This window comes from Chelonoidis abingdonii, chromosome 4 (assembly GCF_003597395.2).
Source record: "Chelonoidis abingdonii isolate Lonesome George chromosome 4, CheloAbing_2.0, whole genome shotgun sequence".
NCBI classification, from domain to species: domain Eukaryota; kingdom Metazoa; phylum Chordata; order Testudines; family Testudinidae; genus Chelonoidis; species Chelonoidis abingdonii.
Genome location: NC_133772.1, coordinates 123,694,618 through 123,720,027, shown reverse-complemented (window position 1 = coordinate 123,720,027; position 25,410 = coordinate 123,694,618). Strand labels below are relative to the sequence as shown.

Below are 25,410 nucleotides of genomic sequence, written 5' to 3'. Positions count from 1 at the left end.
GGGTCTTTTTACAAGCACACTTTTATAGTTATAGATAGAATCCTTTTTATTTTCTTGGTCACAATACCATGAAAGAATGAACTCCCACTATAATACAGCTCAAGGTTTGAAAAAGCCCTCATACGAGATATAGACAACATGCTTTGGGATATAAAATATTTATCCTCTAACCTAGTGGGACCCAGTTAGTAATATTATCAACTTACATTATATATTTGAACATAACCAAGCTGTTTAGAAAGAGGACCACTCAGATTGGGATTCTAGAGGTGGAATGCTCAGGAATGAAGAGTTTTTAGAATGAAATCATGAGTAATCAAGAGTTACAGGGATAACTAGCTTGTTAAAATTTGGTAACAGAAGTAAGTGAGTAAAATTAACCTTTGTTGAATATGTCTTGCAAATAGTGTGGCGCTGATTGTGATCTCACTTTATTTAATGTGAACTTCCAGTGAGGTACATGAAATTAGACCAGCGTAGAACTAGAAAGAGGACTGTGTCTCACAGACAGATCTATTTTTTTATACCGCTTCTTAAGCTCTAATCTATATGCAGTTACCTCAGAGCTTTTGAGCCAGAACCTCAGTGGTATAATGCATCTAGCTCCACAATGGGCTAGGCTATTCCACACCAGCTGAGGATATTTCCTTTGCATATTATGGGGAAAATTTTGTTTTTTTTTGTTTTTTTTTTTTTTGAATCTCTAGATTCATCTTTTATATCCCTTCCCATTCCAAGGATAGAAGAGTGCCTAGTGATAACGAAGCAAGTTAGTATTTTTCAGGCACTCTGCACCATTCTGAGCTGGCAGAAAGGGCTTCATAAGGAACTCATGGCATACAAGCACAACACACAGCTCTCTAAGGGTATGTCTATACTATCCACTGGATAGGTGGGCAGCGACGACTTCCAGCGGGGATCAATTTATCGCGTCTACTCTAGACGTGATATAATCGACCCGAGTGCTCTCCTGTCGACTCCTGTATCCAGCTTGGCGAGAGGTGCAAGGCAGAGTCGATGGGGGAGTGGCAGCAGTCGACTCACCACAGTGAAGACACCATGGTGAGTAGGTCTAAGTACATTGACTTCAGCTACCGCTATTCCATGTTAGCTGAAGTTGCGTAACTTAGATCAGTTCCCCCCCTGTGTAGATCAGACTAAGATGATCTATCACTGATAATATGACTGATAGAGTTCAGAACTCAATGACGATATCTTGTTACCTGCCAGCATTCTGGAGATACTCTAACAGCAAGATTTAAAAGGCATCAACGCATAAGCAGCACATTATGTACATCTTATATATCATGTTATCTAAAAGTATGCTGATTGCACATCGAAACATTAAATAGATCACAGCTACTTTGCAAGTATTTGCTGCTACAATCTCTTTACATCTGTTCTCCTGCTTGATAAGGATATGTAACTTCTACTGATGTTTGTGAGCATTCTGTACAGTATCCAGAGGAGAGTAAAAAAGATGCCTTAGTAGCTAGAACAGCCGGTCAAAAATTTCGTTAATATCAATTATTCAACCCCATTCCAATAACACCTCCAAACTTAAACCCAAAATAAATTTTAGATCAAAGTTTATTTTTTCCCCCTATCCTGATCAACTCTAAAGTAGTATCATACTATTGTAAATTAATGCTTTTACTATAATAGCAGATTATTATTCTCGGTTGTATATATGCACCTATATTTTCTAGTTAAATTTCACAGATCTGGTTCAAGTGGGCCCAGTACATAAAAAACTGACTTCATTAGTTACAAAACTATATTCTCCCTTTCCATTACCTGGACCAAATGCTTAGCATGCTTAACTGTGCTCTTACTGAATTAATAGTAAAACTCTGATTCAGATGGGGCAGAATCCCCCGCTTGAAAAGTTCACCTGATACTTATTTCTATAATTAACTCTCTTCCACCACACCCATATCCCAACAGGTCAGAAAAAAAACACTCGCCACTTCTGACTGATTAGTCTTGCTGGCAGAAGATCCCATGGCCAGCAAATTATAAATATTTCTAGCTCTTCTTTTTCCACGTGCCTTTTAAAACAAACCCATCTAATCCTTACATTCCCCCATTACTGCCCACCAATGTGCTTCAGACCTGTGACAGGAAGAAATCATTTGTTGTTGCCCATTCAGTCATAAGCCTCTTTGCCAAGCTGCTGTCAAGGATGCCAATTAGCCGCAAACTGTAGTGGGTTTTGATATGGCTCTGTCCACTGGGAATGGATTGAGGTCATCAAATTCATTTCTAACAAACTCCAGACAGCCATTGGATGGTACCAAATGGCCAAACTAAAACCTACAAGAAACAGATTTACAAAAAGTGCGTTAAATTTCTCTTTCACTTACCTCACAAATTTTCTCTAATGAGGGAACAAAGAAGTCATCGCATACTATAGCCAAGGCATAGAAACATATAAAGAGCCTGCGGGAAAAAAATAAAGTAAGAAATGTAACTCATCACATCATGTAAAACAGGGAGAGGAGAATAACAGGATGTTTATCCAAAATAATGTTAGTACAAACCAACACGAATATGTGGCCTCCATTTCTATCTGCTACAAAACAACTGTATTGATGAAGTTTATGGCATAAAAATATTCAGTATGATCTTCTACTTAACAGTATGCTAGAAGGGAGGGTATGGAAGTTTAGGGAATAATGAAAATGCAGTAATTTGTTTGTTCATGGTATAATTCCCCACTCTGAACCTTAGCGTCCAGAGATGGGGTACTAGCATGAATTCCTCTAAGCTCTATTACCAGCTTAGAACCTGTAGCGCTGCCACCAACCAGGGAATTCCGTGCCTGGTTACACTCGTCCCCAAAACTTGCCCGGGAACCCAAGACCCAGATTCCTCTGGATCTTAACACAAGGAAGTAAACCCTTTCCCCCACCGTTGCCTCTTCCAGGCTTCCCTCCCTGGGTTACCTGGAAGATCACTGTGATTCAAACTCCTTGAATCTAAAAACAGAGAGGAAAATTCACCTTTCCTCCTCCTTCTCTTTCACCCTCCCAGACTTTCCCTGAGAGGAAGCATCCTATCACAGAGAGAAACCAGCCTCTCTCTCTCCCTTTCCTCCTCTCTCCCCACCAATTCCCTGGGTGATCCAGACCCGTCCCCTGGGGTCTCACACCAGAATAAAAAAACAATCAGGGTTTCTTAAACAAGAAACTTTTAATTAAAGAGAGAAAAAATTATCTTTGTAAATTTAAAATGGAATAGGTACAGGGTCTGTCAGCTATAGACACTGGGATATCCCTCCCAGGCTAAGTATACAAGTACAAATTAAATCCTTTCAGCAAAAAATACAAATTTCAACTCCTTCCAGCCAAATGAACAATTAAACTCCTTCCAGCCAAATGCACATTTGCAAATAAAGAAACAACATAAGCTAACTCGCTTTATCTATCTAGTACTCACTATTTGGAATCTATAAGAACCTGTATCAGGGGATTGGAGAGAAACCTGGTTCCACGTCTGGTCCCTCTGAGCCCCCGAGAGTGAACAATAACCAAATTCTAACAGCACACACAGAAACTTCCCTCCCTCAAGATCTGAAAGTATCCTGTCACCTGATTGGTTCTCTGGTCAGGTGACAGCCAGGCTTACTGAACTTGTTAACCCCTTACAGTCAAAAGAGATATAAAGTACGTTTGTTCTATTAACTTCTTCTATCTGTTTATGACGTTGTAATGGGGTGCCATGGTAGAGTAAGGGGCATATAACAGACAGTGCTTTGGAGGAAGGCAGTCATCACTATGTTTTCAAATAATTACCTGGGTAGGTAAGCAGGCAAAGCAACACCAAGTATTCCATGTGCAAGAACAATCACATCCTGAAAGAATGGTTCCTGACCTTGGCTCCAATTTGCAAACATCTCAGGGGCTGTGATTGTCTTGTGAGCACATGTTGCCCCTCCTGTTGTCTGTGTGAGTTATATGATGCATATTTTCACAATGGGACCAATCCTGCAGTCCTCACTCAAGCAAAATCTCCCTTACTATTACTTTCCCAGAGCTGGGATTGCAGATTGGGCCCCAACGACCTTAAATGTTTTTGGTTTCTGCAATAAGATGTCAAGCCAGTCCCACGTTACCAGATTTCATCCGTATTCCTTTAGGCTTTAAGGGCCTTATCCTTGTTTCTTTTGGACAGATGCACAATGACAGAGTGGGAACAAGGGAGACTCCATATCATCTGTTCCTGCACAGGGGACAACTGGATCCATACCTGCCATACAGGGTGAAATCCTAGCTCCATTGAGATCAATGCCAAAACCTCCGTTGATTTCAATGGGGCCAAGATTTCACCCTTAACTGAGATGAAACATAAACATTGCTAATTTCTGCCTTGCATGAACAGTTTTTTAAATGCTCCAGTCGGCTTCTGTTATTTGAGAATTTGGTTGCAATGCTGATTTACAGAGTTCTACTAAGAAAGGGCAATGGCTGGAGTAACTTCTTTGCACCTAACCTAAATAAATAAATACAAAGGAAACCAAAAGGAAACCAAAAGGAACCAAAGGAGAACAAAACTTACACCAATAATATGAAACAGCACTGCTCCCTCCTGCCGATCCTTATTTGTAAATACATCTTCAGGAAATTCATTAATTGCTGAAAGAGAAAAACAATTATTTAAAAAAAATATTTATAGGTCTACCGAAAATTTATAATTGGAAGACAGCAAAATTAAAGATGGATATTTATATTGGTCCTAAATTAAAGGAGGAGGTGATACCTTCATCAAAGACCATATCGTTCATTTTGGTGCATCACAGGCCTGCCGAAGTCTCTTCAGTTCACTTGGATAAAGCAGGGGGAAGATCGTCTGCTGGTGTCATTGTTCATTGCTCCAACAGTTTAAATCAATATTCAATAGCTGTTAGGAGTTTCTTGCCCACAATGACTCTCATTTACTATTTTTCTCTTTCTAATTATACTTCTGAAGTAACTAGCAGGGGGCAAATTCCCCCCCAAAACAATATTCCTGGCTTCATGTATGCCTCCTGTGGCAAACTCAGGACAATTAGCTACCAGGAGAGGGGTAGTATTGGTCCCGGAGGCTTAGCCCTGGAGGATAAGGTTCAGCTGGGACAGGGTTAGCAGGGAACTATTAGGTTCAGCTGGCCCCAATTGCTGGAGACCTTTTTAAACCTCCCTGGCAGGGAAGCAAGGGGGAGAGGAAGAGAGAAGCAGAGTAGCTGCCAGCAAGTAGGGGCAGCTGAACTCTGAGACTCTTCTTGTAAGGCAGATTGCATTCTCCCCAGAAGGAGAGGAAACTAGAGCAAGGGGCTGGCTGAGAAGGGATCAGCCAGACCCTGTGAGATTGGGAAGGGTTTTTTTCTTTTACTTTGCCCAAGCCTGTGTCTCCGAGGCTAAGAAGGACTGAGCTAACAAAAGGAGAGGCAGGTACTTTGCCACACTCCCCCTCTAAAAAACATGCAATGGCTGTAGTCTGCTACCCACATAGATTATGGTGCTAGATAAAGGTTTGCATGTCACTTTACAGACATGAAATAAATATACGGTGCATACCCAAAGAGCTTGCAATCTAAAATTAGACAAAGAAAAGGGTGCTAGATAAAAGAAGAGGTGGGAAAAAAAAGGAAGGTGAGGGTTAAAACATAATAGGAGTCAGATAACAGGTGAAGAGAACCATATAACCTTTGACTTTATAAGCAGTGAGTGAAGTAGGTCAAGAGGAAGGGGTAGCTCAGACCGAAGTGGAAAGTCAGTGATGGAAGAAAAGAGCAAAGAAATGTGTTTTCAAGCAGGTTCTGAATGAGAATAAGGCTGCTTGCAGTAGTTAGATGGAGCATTTTCCATGCCTAGGTAGCAGTGTGAAAAATCTAAGAGCAAGAACACCAAAGAGTGGCGAGGAAGGAAGTAGCTAGGCATCCCAGAGGGCAGAGTGTGCTGTGAGTGAGGTGGAGAGCAACCAAAGATGTGAAGGAGGCAGGGCAGAGCTGTGCAGAGACTTAGGCTTTGTCTACACTACACAGCTTTTAGCAACACAGCTGTGCTGCTAAAAGATGCATAGTGTAGCTGCTGTTGGGCAGCAGGAGAAAGCTCTCCTGCTGACCAAAAAACTTCCACTCCCCACGCACACCAGCACTTTTTGTCAGTAAATCTTTTGTCATTCAGGGTGTGTGTGTGTGTGTGTGTTTTTTAACACCCCTGAATGACAGAAGGTTTTGCCGACGAAGTTCCAATGTAGACAAAACCTTAGACGTGAGGTTGAGGATTTTGAACTTTATGTGGAAAGAGATGGAGTCCATGAAGAATGTTGGAGATGAGATGGTCAGAGTAAAGCATTATTTTAGCCACTGAAAGCTAGATTGGTTGAAGAGGTGACATTTTCATGCAGAACTCCCGATTCAGTTCAGCAGGGAGTTACACTAGTGGGTTGATGGTAGGATATGGCTCAAAAGTACTTTGAAATATTCATAAACGTACCAAAACCTGGTGAACAAAAGCCAGGGTCTAGTTTGATCACTTTACCCATAGCCAGAGCTTTTCTTAATAGTACTTGCTGAGGCCTGCTTCTTCAAAGTAACAAATGCTTGAAAAGATGCCTGCTTTACAATGTCCTTGCAAACACATTTAATGCCAATCCACTCACTTTTCTGGTTTGTGTATATTCTTCAGTTTCCAATATAATTCTGCAAGCAATAAGCATATACATGGAGACCAAGATTTTCAAAAGTGACTAGTGATTTTGGGTGCCCAATTTAAGACACCTTAAAGGGGCCTGACTTTAAGAAAGTTTGAGCTCTTGTCCTTTGCAAATCAGGCCTTTTTAAGATGGCTCAAAATGGGCATTCCAAATCTGAGGCATCCAAAATCAGTCATTTCTGAAAATTTTGACCAGGGAAAATAAAGTACCTTCATATCACTATTTGAAAAGACTGAGTTATTTAAGATCTGCTCAAGGATGTATATACATGGCAAACTTTTCTTGCCCCCTGAAAGTAATTTATATTATATATATATATATATAAAAAATTCCCCTCTCACCCCTATGGGTGGTATGTGTCTTCCTCAACCTCGGGTCCTCTACCAGAAGCCTGGGAGTTTGAGGGTTCTGCGCAGTATCTTAGCTGTTCCTAGCACTGCACTCTTCTGGACAGAGAGCTCTGATGTTGTTCCTGGGATCTGTTGGAGCCACTCACCCAGCTTAGGAGTCACAGCCCCGAGTGCTCCTACCACCACTGGGACCACTTTGGCCTTCACTTTCCACATCCTCTCTAGTTCCTCTTTCAGGCCCTGGTACTTCTCCAGCTTCTCATATTCCTTCTTCCTGATGTTGCTGTCACTTGGCACTGCTATATCTATCACCACCGCTGTCTTCTGGTCCTTGTCTATTACCACGATGTCTGGTTGATTGGCCAGTACCTGCCTGTCCGTCTGGATCTGGAAGTCCCACAGAATCTTAGCCCTGCTATTCTCCACAACCTTCTGTGGAATCTCCCATCTGGTCTTGGGAGGGTCTAGCCCATACGCTGTGCAGATGTTCCTGTACACAATGCCAGCCACTTGGTTGTGCCGTTCAGTGTATGCTGTTCCTGCCTGCATCTTACATCCTGCCACTATGTGTTGGACTGTCTCTGAGGCCTCTCTGCACAGTCTGCACCTTGGGTCCTCTCTAGTGTGGTAGACCCCTGCTTCAATGGATCTGGTGCTCAGTGCCTGTTCCTGTGCTGCTATGATCAGTGCCTCAGTGCTGTCTTTTAGTCCAGCCCTTTCCAGCCACTGGTAGGATTTCCCAATGTCAGCCACCTCAGCTATCTGTCGATGGTACATCCCATGCAGGGTCTTGTCTTGCCATGGCACTTCTTCTGCTTGGTCTTCCTCCCATGTCTGCTGCTGCCTCAGGCATTCTCTCAGCAGCTCATCTTTGGGGGCCATCTTACTGATGTACTCCTGGATGTTCCGGGTTTCATCCAGGACAGTGGCTTTGACGCTCACCAAGCCCCCTCCGCCTTCTTTCCGGCTGGTATACAGTCTCTGGGTGTTGGACTTGGGGTGGAAACCTCCGTGCATTGTGAGGAGCTTCCGGGTTTTCACATCGGCAGCCTCCATGTCCTCCTTTGGCCAGCTCACTATACCGGCAGGGTATCTGATGACCGGCAGGGCGTATCCGTTGATGGCGTGGATCTTGTTCTTCCCACTGAGCTGGCTCTTCAGGACCTGTCTTATCCTTTGGTGATACTTGGATGTTGCTGTCTTCCTTGCTTCCTCATCGTGGTTTCCATGTGACTGTGGGATGCCAAGGTACTTGTAGCTGGTCTGTATGTCTGCTATGTGGCCCGCTGGTAGTTCCACCCCATCAGTCTTGACTACCTTCCCTCTCTTCACTACCATCCGGCCACACTTCTCCAGTCCGAATGACATCCCGATATCCTCACTGTAGATCCGCGTCAGGTGGATTAGCGAGTCGATGTCTCGTTCATTCTTAGCATACAGCTTGATGTCATCCATGTAGAGGAGGTGGCTGATGGTAGTTCCACTCCTGAACCTGTACCCGTATCCAGTCCTTGTGATTATCTGGCTGAGGGGGTTTAAGCCTATGCAGAACAGCAGCGGGGACAGTGCATCACCTTGGTATATGCCGCACTTGATGGCCACTTGTGCAAGTTGCCTTGAGTTGACTTCTAGTGTTGTCTTCCATAGTCCCATTGAGTTCTTGAGGAAGGTCCTTAGTGTCCTGTTGACTTTGTATAGCGCCAGACATTCACAGATCCACGTGTGCGGCATTGAGTCGTAGGCTTTCCTGTAGTCAATCCAGGCTGTGCTCAGATTGGTCTGTCTAGACCTTGAGTCTTGGGCGACTGCTCTATCTATGAGCAACTGGTGTTTTGAGCCTCTGGTGTTGTTCCCAATGCCCTTCTGAGCTGTGCTCATGTACTGGCCCATGTGGTCCTGTAGCTTGGCAGCTATGATGCCTGATAGGACTTTCCATGTTGTGGGGAGGCAGGTTATTGGCCGGTAGTTGGACGGTTCTGTTCCCTTGCAGGGGTCTTTCATGATCAGCACTGTCCTTCCTTGTGTTAGCCAGTTTGGGTGGGAGCCTGCTGCTAGCAGCTGGTTCATCTGTGCTACTAGGCGTTCATGCACTGCTGTTAGTTTCTTTAGCCAGTAGGTGTGGATCATGTCTGGTCCAGGTGCTGTCCAGCTCTTCATGTTCTTGACCCGCTGCTGGATGTCTTCTACTGTGATGGTGACTGGTTTCTGTTCTGGGAGATTGCTGTGCTCTGTTCTCAGGTCCTGCAGCCACTTTGCACTGGTGTTATGAGTCTTCTCTTTCTCCCATATGTTCTTCCAGTACTGTTCAGTTTCTGCTGCTGGTGGCTCTGCTGTTATTGTGTTGTTGCACTGCAGTTGGGAGTACACCTTGGATGGTTCTTTGGAGAACAGGGCATTTACTTTTTTGGCCTCTGCTTCTCTAGTGTATCTCCTTAGCCTGGTAGCCAGTGCTGTGAGCCTTTGTTTAGCAGTCTCTAGGGCTTCAGATGGAGTCAGGCCCTTGTATTTTTTCAGTAGCCGAGTCTTATCCTTAATCTCTACACCCTTCTGTAGTTCCACCAGCTGACTAACTTCTCTCCGAGTCGCCTTGATCTTATCCTCCAACCTCATTTTCCAGGGTGGGTACATACTGTTGTTCTTCTTGATCGTGTAGCCAAGCATCTCCAGGATTACAGAGGCTGTAGCATATACCAGTTCATTGGTTTGAGTTATGGTGGTAGTAGGGATTGTCATGAGGGCTCTATTGGCATCTTCTAACATACTATCTGATGGTACTTCTCCACTGAGCCTTGGTAATCGGTCTCGAGGATTGACTGTAGCTAGTTTCTCCATGATCTTATGCCTCATATCAGCTGCTGTGCTCTGCAATGGAGGGGGTGGCAGTGAAGTTTCAGCTTCAGGTGTGGGCTGCACATCCACTTGTTCTTCCAGGTCTTCTTGAGTCTGGGATGTAATGTGGAGTTGGTCTATCTCAAGCTGTGAGAGCAGCTTCCTCTTTACTATGTTGAAGCGTTGGGTAACTAGCTGTTTCTCAGTAAGTGTGGATGTAGGTCTTTTGTCCATCCACAGTCCCCTCATACGTTTCATATATCCCCTCTCATTAGGTCTACTGTTGTAGTAGCATTCCATCAATTCCAGGTTCTCTTGTCTCGTCCATGAATGGTTTGTTCCAGTAGCCCACTTATCGTCAGATTGTCCTGTTTCCTCAACATCTGGCGCGGACCTTGTTAATCCGGGCGACGTCCGAGCCGGCATGACTCTCATAGTTCGTGTCACTCTCATATTTGAGGTAGGCAGGTGAAGCGTTAGGGGGTCTTTTGCCCAAGGACCCCTACTGGAAAGTTGGGTACCAACCGGGATTTGAACCCCGGTCTCTCGTATCAAAGGGCGGTCTCCCGTATCAAAATGTAATATTATTTAAAATATTACATAATTGCCTCAGTGCAAAGACGAAACCCTCCCTGCTCTGTTTTCATTCCTACAACCACAATTATTTTTGCATGAGACATTGGCAGCAGGAGTTGCTTAAAATCAGAATTAATAAATTTTATCTGCCTTACAAAAGGCAAAGCCACTGTTTTGTGAAATCTTTGAAATCCTCTGACCGAAAGCTACTGTAGTCAGTGGTCTATAAACAATTAAGCATAAAATAAAAGTTCAACCAGATGTCATGGAGCAATGACTGTACTGCGTTTCGTTAGCCTTTTTCATAAGGTCTGCACTTCAGAGTCAGTAAACAGCATTTAATATATAGAATTTGCTCAGGATTAAGATGGAATTTTTTTCTACATCACACATTTAGTCAAGGAAAAAGACAGTAGTTTAAAAGATATTTTGTTGCAATTCTTTATTTCCAATCTTTTGCCAAACCTTCTAGCCTATGTCTCACTTCTGTAGCCACTGAGAGAAATTGAGGGAGCGACAGTATTAAACTTTCTGGTAGTCCGGCACATCAGCAGGATACTACCCAATCCCTTGTTGAGTTATGAAATATCATTCAAGGGACTGAAGAGTGCTTAAGTGCATAAATATCATCAGCACACCAGTTTAAGGCCACGAGCTTAAACACTTCAGAACAGATTCTGCTATTAAGTACACTTTTGTAAAAATCAATAATTTCACCGAAGCCAAACCTGTACAAAACTGGTGCAAGTGAGAGGAGAATCGGGTCCTGCCCCTGGATTTCACAGTAAACGTACAAGGCCAGCATACTGTAAAAGCAGCCTGAGAAAACAGCACTGCTGTATCCTGGGAATGAAAATTGTATAGTAAATAAAAATAACTCATGTGGCTATAATGAAGTGCTGCTTCACAAAGAGCTGTCAAAACAAAGATAATATACAAGCAAGGAAGAGGAAAGGGAGAAAATATTACATATAAATTGGAACAGAGTTTGTCGCACTGTAATATTTTGAGACACTGTATTAAATAGAACTGGATGAAATTATCTGAATCTTTTTTTCAGTGAAAAACACAGATTTGGCAACACCAAAACATTTCACAGATTCATGTTGGTTTCTATAAATTGTTTCAGTCCAAAAAATTAAAAAATTCTGAAAAATCATTTTGTTTTGACATTTTCAAAATGGTACACATTCAATTCAAAATGACTTTTCATTTAAAAATTTCCCTTTGCTTTAAAAAAAAAACAATAAAATGTTTTAAATGGTCAGAAACAAAAAACAAAAACATTTAACTTGACCTGAAATGATTTATTTTCTTGAGTTGGAGTCACTGAAATTTTTGAAAAAAAAAAATCCACTTTTGGTTTTATCCAGAACTAATTTTTCCCCACAATTTTTTGGAAATGTCTGCAACCAAAAAAATCATTATTTGCATGTCTCTAGTATTAAAATGGAGTGAAAGTGACATTCTTAATCTCCTGCTGGGAGACAGTGTAGGATAATCTATAAACTACTATTAGTCAGTATTATATAATCTGCAGTGGCTTTCGACAACTTTGTAAGATGCCAAAACAGCCTTTTGTATATGAAAGTGGTAGACCTGAATAGGTTTCTCATATTACTTAGTACTTGCTTTAGCACTGTTGTAATATTTGGGCCTACAAGTTTACCCTAATTGTGAGCTCAACAGTGAGATGTGAATGAAAGATCATAAAATATCACATTAGCCTACAATGCAAATGTTGATGGGGAAAGATGAAAAAGGGAGGAGGAAAGATTGGGCTAATCCAAACAAAAAGGCCTATTGATATAGCTCAACTACTGCGTAAAGATCATGTCTGGTAACAAGAGAAGAGTGGAACTGGAAATCAATAGACTGAAATTGGTGTATCAGAAATTAGGCCTACTTGGTGGACAAAATAATGAGCGGATGTGCTAGTCCATCCATCACTTCCTTTTTGGATCCTTAAAAGAAAAGATTCTGGTAGGAGAATCATGTTATCTGACCAACAACTGCCATATGGGAGACAGGTGGACTGAAAGGAGCAAACGTCACCATCATGGCTGCCAACCCCACTGTTTTCTGGGACTTAGGGATCATCATGACACTGCTGGGCCTTTGTTGTGCTAATCCTGAGAAATATGCTGCCCGAACTAGGCCAAAGACAAGAACATGGATGATATTGTCTCCTCCAACGGCTCTGGCTAAATCCCAAACATCACCTGGAACATGAGACTTCCCCCCTCACCCCATATGCACACTTCCCTCCAATCCTCTATATGTCCTCTTCCTTCCCCACTGTATTTTGTCTCTTTTCTATCTCTTCCTACTTTCCTTTTGCCTTCTGTATTAAGAATCTGGCTTAACTGACTGTATTTTGCAGTACTGCTATAAGCCTGTGACCAGAGAAACAGCTAAAAACAATGCTGTATACATATGGTGGCCAACCCTCCAGGACTGGCCTGGAATCTCCAGGAATTAAAGATTAATCTTTAATTAAAGGTTATATCATGTGATAAAATATCCAGGAATACATCCAACCAAAATTGGCAACCCTACCTATACAGTCGAATGCCTTTATAAATATGCCAGGTCTCTGAGTGGCTGATAAGACCATGTGCTGTGATTCTGTATTTTCAGCAGTGAGGTTGCATGTAAGAATCAACACCAGAGACAGAAGCTGCTTCTTCTATCTTTGTGTTCTTTTCTTTTCATGTGTGTTTGTCTTGTTTTGTCATTTAGGAAACAGGATCGGACTTTATCAACAGCCCCAGCCTAACTCAACTAATTTCCCTCCCCCCCAAAGGACAGTTGTTATTATCTTTGACACCATCTAAGAACCTGTCAGACAAGAGGTTTTCCTTCTAAAGACTCTCTGCCGCCAAAGGGAAAGGAAATACGGGATACTGTTACAATGGAAAGCCTTACTTCATATTTTACATTTCAAATGTTTTACCTGTTTTTTCTTCTTTGTCTGTATCTTTATTAAAGAGTTAAAAAATTAATGGTGTGTTTCCTATGGAACTAAACAGGCTGAGGTCTCTGTACTTGGAATTCCAAACCTTGTTTAAAAACTAATGTTATACAATAACAGGGTCATGTTAATGCCTTTGACTCTCTAGGACCATGTATTCTATCGAAATTAATACAACAGCACACATCACTCCAGCAATATATCAATATATCTTGCCAATTCAATGTGATTTAACATCATTCCCTCATGTGGCAGCTCTGCACAATACTTCTGGGATAATATTACAGCACCAGCAAATATGAGAATTTCTACTCTGCTACAGTAATTGCCAAAAGCAGAATTTTTCAGGAGAACTATTCCCTCAGGTATGAAATAAAAAAATATTTATTACAAAAAAAAAAATGACAGCTCCCAGTGAACATAGGTTTAGATGCATATCTGCTCATTAACAAGCAGAATTAAAAACGACCATGTTCACAAATAAATACTGAAGGAAGGATCCTTCTGTCTTCTGGGGATGGGAACTGTAGCTGTCTCTCCACTATTTTCAGCTGAGATGGGAGGGGAAGATTAAATGGAAAGCAAGGTGTACAGTGTGACTAATTTTGCCAAAAAGAAACATTCACCAATTGCTCTGAAGACAGCTGGAAGTACATAAATATTCTCCCTAACAGGACAGTTCCAGGCAAACTACTACAGATCATCCTGTTGTTACCTTGTTCTCACAACCCACCTCACCCCAGCTGGCCACTATCCCCACTTTTGGAGTCCTGACAAACTAGGTTATAAACTCTCATGGACAAGAGCATTGTCTCTTATTTGCCTGTTCAGAGAGCAGCATAATGGGCCTGGACTCTTATTTAGGTTTCCTTGGAACTACTGTCATATCAATTAATAACTGACAAGAATAATAGTTACGACAGGGCTCTTATGTGAACAGAGGGCAGGGGAAGTGGCTGACAATTTCATGAATGGCAGGGGAGGTGCCTAGGACACTACCTTTCTGTACAATTTATGTAGGAGCTTGAAAACTCTCTATACTGAGCCATGAACATGGAATACAAAGAAACAGGGTTAATCACCTTTAACAAAACAACCCTGGAGGGCTGATTCTGCTGAGCTACCAAACTACTTACAATATAAGCACCAAAATGCATATGGAAGTGTGTAAATAATAAGTCTCAAAACAGAGTTTAAAAGGAGTTACAGAAGTTAATCCCGGTGCCTCACTTTGAGTGTTTACCCTGGTTTTAAAAAGTGAGGATTTACAGAGCAGAAGCCAGAGGGAACCCGTGCACAATACTGACACCTGCCTATATTTAGGCTGGTTAACAGATTATTCCAATAGGCACTGCTGACTAGCATGAGAGCATTGCTCCCATACGCCCTGTCTATACTGTTGGAGGCAGCCTGCCAATGAACTAAGTTTCAAAATCTCATAAACCTGATAGAAAAATCTCAGCAGCCACGTGGATCAGCTGTTTTATAACCTGCCTTGGCATGTGATTCCTTCACTTTATCACCAGTTGATTCACTCACAGAAGCAAGAGACACACTGACTCTTAATAGGCTGCTGAACATAAAAGATATTCTACATTTTCCTGTCACAGTTATTTACAATAGTAGCGGCAGGGAGAAAAGAACTGCAATGAAAAAAAAAGAAGATGCATATGAAGGGCTCTTAGAGTAAAAGCCATGCTGGAAGGGGCTTGTGCAGATGCATTTATGACCCCCTTCCTTGTCCACCCCCAGCCACCATGGCATGTGCAGCATCTCTGGCTATGCTAACCTGTCCTCAGGGAGGACATAGCACTGACATTCTGAGTGCACCTAGTGCAGGTGCACAAGGGAGTAGGGCAGAAGGCCTAGATTAGCTACCTACGCCTTCCCTCTCCACCACCCACTCCCATCAATGTGCTCAGAAGCAGTCAAAATCCAGCCCAAAGTATTACATTTAACACATTCCCTTTGTTCAATTAATGAGGGCAAATCTAGGTGATACTCTCCAAATACTGACTGCATTTTTATATGTGGGCGCAGCCCTTTCTCTCATCACAGAGTGGTTGGGCCAAATTTTAAAGGCCTTGTGTTTATGCATGTGCCTCCCCCATTACAGGGAACAAACCCCCCATGTGTGTGCAGAAACGAGCATTTGCATGTACAGAACTAAGTAGAGGAAGCTGGAAAGGGGAACAGGGTCACCCCAACATTGAAGCACTGCTCTGCTGTGGCTCTCCAGGGATGTGTGGGATTGGGGCAGGGCTGCAGTTTGAGTTTGCTGGGGAAGCAGGTGGGGCAGTGGGCAGTGGCAGATTAGCCACTGGACCAACAGGGCCCATGCCTAGGGGCCCTGGCCAATTGGGTGGCCCCTAGAAAAATGGGCGCCCTGTGCCCCAGCCTGCTCTGCCCGCCCGGCGCTCCTGATGGGGAGCAGGGTCAGGATGCTGAGGAGACTGCAGGCCCTGCTCCCCAGCAGGAGCACTGGGGGTTGGGGGGGACTGCAGGCTGAAGGGGTGGGGAGGGACCCTCCCATTTGCTGTGGACCAGAAACCCATAAACCCCTAATCTGCCTCTGGGAGCCAGGGCTGGCTCCTCTGACAGAACAATGAAGGGTAAACTCTGTGTGGGGAACTTTGCAAAATTGTTTCCTTCGGCTCTCTCCCATGCAGTTTTACTTCATGAACAATGATTCATCCTGTGCTTTGTATCATTCTTTTACACACAACACACTGTCAAACCAACATGAAATCCTTGTTTGGGGATAAATAAAAAAAATAAACATTATTGAAATAATTAGCATTATTATTTGTAGACCAGGAGCACCCAGGGGCCCGAACTAATTCAGGGTCTCAGTCTACTAAGCATTGTACACACGTATAGTAAAAGACACTACCTGCCCCAAAAAGCTGACAATCTAGAAGGCAAGATACAAGAGCTGGGAGAAAGAAACAAATAGAGGAAGGAAAGAACACTGAATGGGCCTCTTTATGGGTGCTCGTATCTCAGCAAAAAACAACCACCACCAAAACCCCAGGCATCAGAGAACAGATTCATTTTATAACAGCTATAAAATAAAATAATAACTTGTTTTTCCTAATCATAAAGAAACTTTAAAAATGAATCCACAGCTTTACGAAGACACACACAAAAAAGGACATATGGGACGAGCCAGGATGATATCCATCCCAGGCAAGATAATGGAACAGCTGATACAGGACTCAACTAATAAAGAATTAAAGGAGGGTAATATAATTAATGCCAGTCAATACAATTTTATGGAAAATATATCCTGTCAAACTAACTTGATATCTTTTTTTGATGAGATTACAAGGTTGGTTGATAAAGGTAATTTTGTTGATTTTGTTGATGTAATAGACTTCTGTAAGGGCTTTGACTTGGTACTGCATGACATTTTGATTAAAGAACTAGAACGAAATAAAATTAACAGGACACATATTAAAGGGATTAAAAACTGGATAACTGACAGGTCTCAGAATCTAATTTTAAATGGGCAATCATCATCAAGCTGGTGTGTTTCTAGTGAGGGACCAGTTCTTGGCCCTATGCTAATTAACATTTTTTTCAATGAAAACACAATCATCACTGATAAAGTTTGCAGATGACACAAAAGTTGGGGGAGTGGTAAATAATGGAGAGAACAGGTCACTGAGACAGAGCTGTGTCTGGAATATTTGGTAAACTGGGTGGAAACAAACAATACAGCTAAATGTAAATGTACACATCTAGGAACAAACAATGCAGGCCATGCTTACAGGAGGGGGAAGCTGTGATTCTGAAAAAGAATTGGGGGTTGTGGTGGGCAGTAAACTGAATATAATCTCCTGTGGTCAAAAGAGCTAATATTATTCTGGAATGCATAAACAGGGGAATCTCAGGCAGGAGTAGAGAAGATATTTTACCTCTATTTAGCACTGATGTAGCCACTGCTGGAATACTGTGTCCAGTTCTGGAGTCCACAGTTCAAGAAGGATGTTGATAAACTGAAAAGGGTTCAGAGAAGAGCCACAAGAATGACTAAAGGATTAGGAAACATGCCTCATAGTGATAAATAGATTGAGTTCTTGAGTGTATCATAAACAAAGAGAAGGTTAAGGGGTGACTTGATCAAAGTTTTTAAGTACATGTGGAACAAATATTTGATAGTGGGCTCTTCAATCTAACAGAGAAATGTATAACATGATCCGATGGCTGGAAGTTGAAGCTACACAAATCCAAAATGGATATAAGCCACAAGTTTTAATAGTGAGGGTAATTAACCATTGAACAATTTACCAGGAGTCATGGTAGATTCTCCAACACTAGCAATTTCTCCATCAAGGTTGGATGTTTTTCTAAAAGATCTACCCTGGGAATCATTTGGGGAATTTCCATGGCCTGTGCTACTCAGGAGGTCAGACTAGATGATCACAGAGATCCCTTGTGGCCTTGAGATCTATGAAAATGAATGTCCTGACCACTTTTGCTCATTGATGTTCCTAAGGGATTTTTTACTCTCTGTTCTGATCAAATTACAATTTGAGTAATGACATTCTGTGTACCTGAATTCCCCCTGGGGGTTCAGTTTGTTATGGTGGGCTGGATTTAGCCTGGTTTGTTTCTGTTTCTGCTGGCAGAAACCCTGGCACAAAGTCCCAGGTGCGAAATATCCATCATGGGAAATGGCTATCGTGGCAAAAGGCAGTCAGTGCTTCCTCGCTACTGAAAATGTCTCACTGTTTTAATCTGTTACCTAATATTGGGTACAGCAACCCTAGATGCAGTTTTTATATCAGCTCAGGTGTTTAAATGGTAAGGGTTTCAGAAATCAGGGTGAAGAGCTTGATATAGACAGAAACTACAGCTGGTAGGAATAGAAGCAGCCAGAGCAGGGACTGCTGCACTAGAGGCGAGAGGGTAAAATGGGGCCCAGATGGGACCATACCTCTCCATCTCCCCCCTGAATCTAGAACTGTGCAGGGGAGATTGCCCTAACTCAAAGGGCATTAGGATCCAGGTGGTGCCTCTCCTCCTTCCCCTCACGTGGCCATGGGGGAAACTGAAGAAAGGAGCCAGCCAGAGACTGGAGTGGGTAGGAACAGGAGTAGCCAAAGCAGGGAAGGACCTTTTCACCTCCATTCTGGTCAAAACTGTTAAATGTTCTCTGACCTCCTCTGCCCTGTGCTAACTGTTTGCTCTCCGTCCCTGCTCAGAGTCTCTTACCTCAGCCTCACTCCACTCTTCCTCCTCTCACTGTCTTCTCCCCTGCCCTGTCCTCGTCCCCTTCCTTCCCTTCCCATTTTACCAATCCCCGGCTAAGTAAATCCACCACTCCCAAAGTATTGTGCAGCTCACACGATGTTTGCCATCGTCACATTGCTCATTCTGCATGCATTCTACACCTTTCCCCAGCCTATGTCTGTCTTGTATACTTAGACTGCAAGCTCTACAGGGCTGGGACCATCTGGTACTCTGTCTGTACGGCACCTACCCCATTCTTGGTTGGCCCTTAGGTACTACTATAATAAACATGATTAGTAATAACAACAGACAACGTTTGTAAAGTTTGAGATGAAAGGCACAACATAAACATGAATTATCATTATCTGACCCTCACATTTTCAGGTTTGCGATAGCAATAAAATTGCCTACGAAATAAAAGCAGTTATTTTGACTAAAAAAATGCTGACTGGATTTATTTGAATTTCATTGCTAACTATGGAAACGGAACAAATGTGAACATCACACCAGCATACTGTGCCATTCCGAACATTCTGTCCCAGTTTCTACTTCATTCTTTATCACAGAAAATTCATGTTGATTTTTATTGTTTTCAGCTTACCTCAATGTTTGGCTGACAACAAACAGGAATAATAATTATTTAAATCAATAGATTATCCTCTAAGTAAATAGTCTACTGGTCTTTGACTTTTTAGTGGTCCATTCCTAAACAGATTCAATACATTCTAATGTGTCTGTATAAAGACACAAAAATGCTATACAGTACATTAACTCTATACTTTTCTTCCAAATTGTCAGAAAACGCTAATTTCATGAATGCTGTTACATGCGTGGGCTCAGCAGAATTCAATTTTTATTTTTTTCTAATTTCAACTACATCAATTTTTATTTTTAAATATTTATTATTATTACAGTGGCTGGGAATGAAAGGAGGGGTAGGACTGGGGTTAGGATTAGGGTTGCACTGACCAGGGGCCGCAGGGGGCTCCCTGTACATGGTGCTGGGAAGGCAGCAGTCCTGGCCCATTGCAGCAGAGATTCCCAGCCAGGACTTCAAGGAGGAGAACGAACCACCAGCCACAGAGTGTTGCTGAACAGTTCCTGCCCAGGGATGATTCCTGCACTCATGGCTGATGAGTGATTCAGTGGGGCCATGACAGTGAAGATGTGGGGCTGGTGACACTGGATCCCTGCCAGTAGGGTTGTCAGGTGTCCTTGCTGGCCGGGCTGTTAGAAGTCCAGTTGGCGGCACAGTGAGGCTAAGACAGGCTCCCTGCCTGCTGTGGCTCTGCGCAGCTTTTGGAAGCAGCAGCATGTCCTCCCTCTGGCTCCTAGGTTTAGGGGCAGCCAGCAGGATGAAGTGAGTGGGGGTGGGGCCTCAGAGAAGGGGCAGGGCAGAGGGCTCATCCTCCTCGCAGTCCTGGCTGGAGGTCGGTGCTCTGCCTTGATAGGACTGCAGCCTTCCTGACACCTGCAAGGATCAGGTTTCACTGGCCCTGCAGCAGCATAGGGACCCCTCTGTAGCCCTGCGGTCATGGGACCATGTCATGGCCATGACAGTGGAGCTGCAGAGGGCTCCCTTCACTGCTGCAGGGCTGGAGACACCTTACCAACAGATAAAGTATCAGAGGGGTGGCCGTGTTAGCCTGGATCTGTAAAAAGCGACAAAGAGTCCTGTGGCACCTTATAGATTAACAGACATATTGGAGCATAAGCTTTCATGGGTGAATACCCACTTCATCAGACTCTTTGTCGCTTTTTACCAACAGATAGTCATTGAAATCACAACCTGCCACGCCTATCCATGCACCACAAATTCAATAACAACAACTAAAATGTTTCAAGGGTAGGGATGTCCCTACATGAGGAAAACATTCTTCATAGGCACTTGATACCCAGGAAAGCTGGTATCTTAAAATCCCAGACGCCAGCTGAAAAAATGACAGTTCCCAAGCTTTGAACGCCTGTTCCCATTAGACAGCTGTTTTTCAGTTTTGTATCAAAATCATATGTGGACAGTCCCCAAAATGATAATTTCTGCTTCTGATGTATGTTAATATACACACATGGGTGAAGACCAATTAAGGACCAGCACTTCAAAGACATATATCTGTTTGCATGAAACAACTCTGGAAGGAAACCCCGCTATGTGTAACTCTGTAGTAAGAATAGTTAGCCTGACTGCCCAGCCTGGGCAATGACAACACACAGCAATGAAGTCTAGCATGAAACACCACTGAACCTATTTGAGGGTCTTTTGTACGTAATCAATTTAATGCTGTGCAAAGCCAAAGATGAAACTTTCTATCCAAAGCTGAGTACCATATGGCAGGAGGCACAGTAAGCTTCCCATTCCCTAGCACAATCTGTAGAAATTACTAGCAAATTTAATCTCTGCAGTATATTAATTCAATTTGCATTATCTGTGCCATGGCAAGTAGCAGCTTATGAAGCAAATGACTGCCTCAATTCTTAACTATTAAATACATTTAATACGTGTATTGTAAGATAAAAAAGGATGGTGTATTAATGAAATAGCCTTTAAAAGCTCTCTTTCCATCAGAATGAAATTACGGATATTTCTATAAAAGACAGGATTAGCTACAGGGAAATGTTACACTTATGCCTTATTAAAATATAAATTTACATTTAATTTCTTTTTTAAGAAAACTATTTGCATGCATTAAAGCAGAGTCAGAAAATCAAATAAAAATATAGTAACAAATATTGGCTGAAATATGGAAATGTGAAGCATATGATACATTCACCTCCTGAAGCAGCATTGCACTGTATCAGCATATCAGAGAACAGCATTTTGTGTGCATTGGTCCATCTGTTAATGTTTTTAACTCCTCAAGCTTATAAAAAGACTCATAAGTTTGGGGCCATTGACTTTTCTCCCTGGTTCTCATTTGCTTTCTTCTTTAGAAATATGTCTTTAAAGAGCTGGAGATTTTCTATCACCAGACTGGTTTTCTTTCCTTTGTGAGAGCACCAGGATATCTCACAGATTAGTATTAAGGATAGCTTGTGTCTGATTGCTCCACACAGCAGCATGTCAACGTTATTATTGCAAGATAACAGCAGTTAGGTAACAAAACCATGGTAACCTGACTAGAAGAGAAGAGGTGATCTGCAGTTTCAATCTCACCATGAAACTGCTAGATCAACTCAAGCCAACTGTTCTAAATCAGCAACAGATAGAGACCAAACAGTCTGTGCTTAGTTTTGGTGCACTCTGTATGTGTTCTATTTTCTGCTTTATTGCACAAGGTTAACCAAGAAAAATCAGTTTGACTCCAGTGCATGCTGCTAGTATCCAAAATTTACTGCCATTTGACAGCAATTCAGTTGCCTATATGAATGAACTGGTGGTTTCAGTGGCCTCTCAGTCCAATGATAACTGGTTGAGTGGCTACTGTATTTCGTTTCAATATAGAATACATGGCTACATATCTGGCAATATTTTCATTTGGTAGAAATCTATTGAGAAAGAGCAAGAAAGGAAAAAGGCTGAACTTGCCCTCAATGATATTATCAGGTGGGCAAGGGTTGCAGAAACAGGACCCATGTCTGCAGAGAGAAATATTCAGCACACATGCTGACACACATTGTGAGGTCTGAGGATCCAAAATTCTACATGTAATTCCTCATGCTTTTCATAGATAGACTTTCCAGCCAGAACCAGTTTGAAGAGATAAATGTTGACAAACAACCACTTGTTTTCCCTTAATTTTCTGTCTCATCATCTCAAGTTCCATGTTTTTTGTTCATAGGCAGTTTTAAAATTCCCTCTCAAAACCAAATTATAACAATTATTTGTGTTTGTTGTACGCTCAACCTTATCAAATAAAGCCAACAATCCACTGCCAAGACAATTAACATGATGTCAAAAACTCTGCATTATGACTTCACTGAAAATCTAAATAAGAGGAACTGGGAGAGAGACAGGTCTGGTTTTAACACCAAAGAGACTTGATAAATTAACAAAGAGCACTGTCAAACTTATTGAACATGTGAAGAAGCAAAGGAACACAATTTTAAGACATGTTGGGCTAGAGCAGGGGTTCTCAAACTGGGGGTCAGGACCCCTCAGGGGGTCGCAATGTCATTCATAGGGGGTTGAGAGCTGTCAACCTGCACCCTAAATCCTGTTTTTCCTCCAGCATTTATAATGGTGTTAAATATATTAAAAAGTGTGTTTAATTTATTAGGGGGAGTCGCACTCAGAGGTTTGCAATGTGAAAGGAGTCGCCAGTAAAAAAAAGTTTGATACCCACTGGGTTAGAGTCTCTCCTGTTTCAGAATTCTGGTGAAGGAGAGTGGGGGATGTCAGGAAGCTGGTTACAACTCTGTTTCTGTGAGCTTGTGTGCCCTGGGGCTGCTCTAGCTTATGTCAGTGGTGTATCAGCCCTATTGGACCATTTGCAACCCGACAATTAGCAGAGCAGAACAAGACCCCTTCCCTCCTCCAACACACTTCCTATACGGGAGCTGGCATGGGTGGTTTTATGCAGATGAGAGCTCCCAACATGGGAAATTCAGAGCTGGCTAGTTATGGCCAAAGTTTGGTTCTTTTGTGCTGCTGAACGGCACAATGAAGTTGCATCAAATACAAGAATCTGGCCCACAGGTTGAAAGTTGCCTTCTTTTTCGTACATTGAGGACTTCCATTTGTAAGAGGACATTCATGTAACTGGTATCACATGAGAGGATCAGAGTGTATTCTTCAAAGATAAAGAGCAAAAGATTTCTACTAGCGGTAGTCCTTTCCAGATATATGGTCATCTTTATTACTGGAAATAAATGGATTATAACTAAAATAATCCTTTTCTGTGACAAATACCACTAATGCTGTTTAAAGTGCAATTCTCCTTTGAAAAGTAACTATATAAAATATCTCCTTCTGACGCACCCAACTGGATACTTTCCTGCTGTCTTTAGTGAATAAAATAAGGGATCACAAGCTTTTTTTAGTTAGCACTACAGAGCTCATACAGCAACAGGAGCATGTGTTGGGGGCTATTCTGCTACATGCATCCTCAACAAAAGTGCTACCCAAATTCCAGTTGCACAGCCATTGTAATTGATGACTTTGGAAGAATCCAGCTTGACTTGCAGACCACAGGATGAATTTGCAGTGCTGGCAGCTAGACAATCCACTGTGTTACTTGTAAACTGAAAAGATTTGATCTGGAAAACGTTCAGAGGAAAGAAATGTGCAACCCCGTGAGGTAGTTTTCCAGAGTCACTTTTCACATCAGAAGTATATTTTAAATGAAGCTGTCTGTGCTGCAGTGCCTGCAGCAGAGCTAATACATAATAATGGATATTTCAATCCATTCTATTTCAGCAAGTGTAGCACGGTGACTCATGTAAAATAGCAGTAATGGCACACATATTTCCCCAAATACAGAATGCATGGGGAAAGAAATTAAATTCATTATTTTTAAAGAACTTCTTTGAGATTATTCTTACACTTTCTCTGAAACCTCTAGACAACAGAAAGTATAACTGGGTAGGCTAGATGTGTTAGCCTGTAGAGGAAGATGAAAAATGACACAAAGCTGTAGGTGATATCTTTTACAAGGCTAAGATCAAAAACTGAATAAACTGACTATTGAGACTCATCAGGGCATGGAAAAGCAAAGCAATTGGTAGAAAGTATAGTGGTAGGGTGTCGATTCACACTACAGCCCTAAAGTCAGGCCCACTGAGACCAAAAGGGGAAGGATGTAAAAACAATGTCAGGAACAGGTTGGTTTGGAGTTTCTCTCCTTGATAGCTTTATTTGGATATGGTGGCTGAATGCTAAGACGGCAGTGTCAGAAAGACCTATTCAATCATCTAGTCCAGGGGTCGGCAACCTTTCAGAAGTGGCATGCCAAGTCTTCATTTATTCACTTTTAATTTAAGGTTTCACGTGCCAGTAATACATTTTAACATTTTTAGAAGGTCTCTTTCTATAAGTCTGTAATATAGAACTAAACTATTGTTGTACGTAAAGTAAATAAGCTTTTTAAAATGTTTAAGAAGCTTCATTTAAAATTAAATTAAAATGCAGAGGCCCCCGGACTGGTGGCTGGATTATTTCCAACACTACATTTTCTTGGGCATTGTCCAAAAGGCTTCATCAATCAGCACAATGACAGAGGGAATAGCTAAAATATAAAGGTACAATAATTATACAGTAAAGGAAACCCCTGTATCCTATTTTGTAGGTGATATTTAGACTAGACTGACTAGAGGCCAGAATTTTCAAAAGTGTTAAGGATCCAATGTGAATGCAACACGCTACATCTATGGCTGCTAACTGCTGAGAACTTCTGCAAGTCTTGTCCTTATTTGCATGTCTATGGGTACGTCTACACTATGGGATTAGTCCGATTTTACATAAACCAGTTTTGTAAAACAGACTGTATAAAGTCGAGTGCACGCGGCCACATTAAGCACATTAATTCAGCGGTGTGCATTCATGGTCCGAGGCTAGCGTCGATTTCCGGAGCGTTGCACTGTGGGTAGCTATTCTGTAGCTATCCCATAGTTCCCGCAGTCTCCTTCGCCCCTTGGAATTCTGGGTAAAGATCCCAGTGCCTGATGGGGCAAAAATCCTTGTCGCAGGTGGTTCTGAGTAAATGTCGTCACTCATTCCTTCCTCTGGGAAAACAACGGCAGACAATTATTTCGTGCCCTTTTCCCCTAGATTGCCCTGGCAGAAGCCATAGCACAGCAACCATGGAGCCC

General features: G+C 42.2%; 1 protein-coding gene across 1 annotated transcript in view; it reads right to left on the bottom strand.

Annotated features, from left to right (window-relative positions):
- SLC24A4 (solute carrier family 24 member 4) overlaps positions 1–25,410 on the bottom strand; it is a 188,536-nt gene that overhangs the window by 52,699 nt on the left and 110,427 nt on the right. Inside the window, exon 3 of the mRNA XM_032777409.2 lies at positions 4,561–4,637. Within this exon, the coding sequence (XP_032633300.1) occupies positions 4,561–4,637 (77 nt within the window). The remainder of the gene's footprint in view (positions 1–4,560; positions 4,638–25,410) is intronic.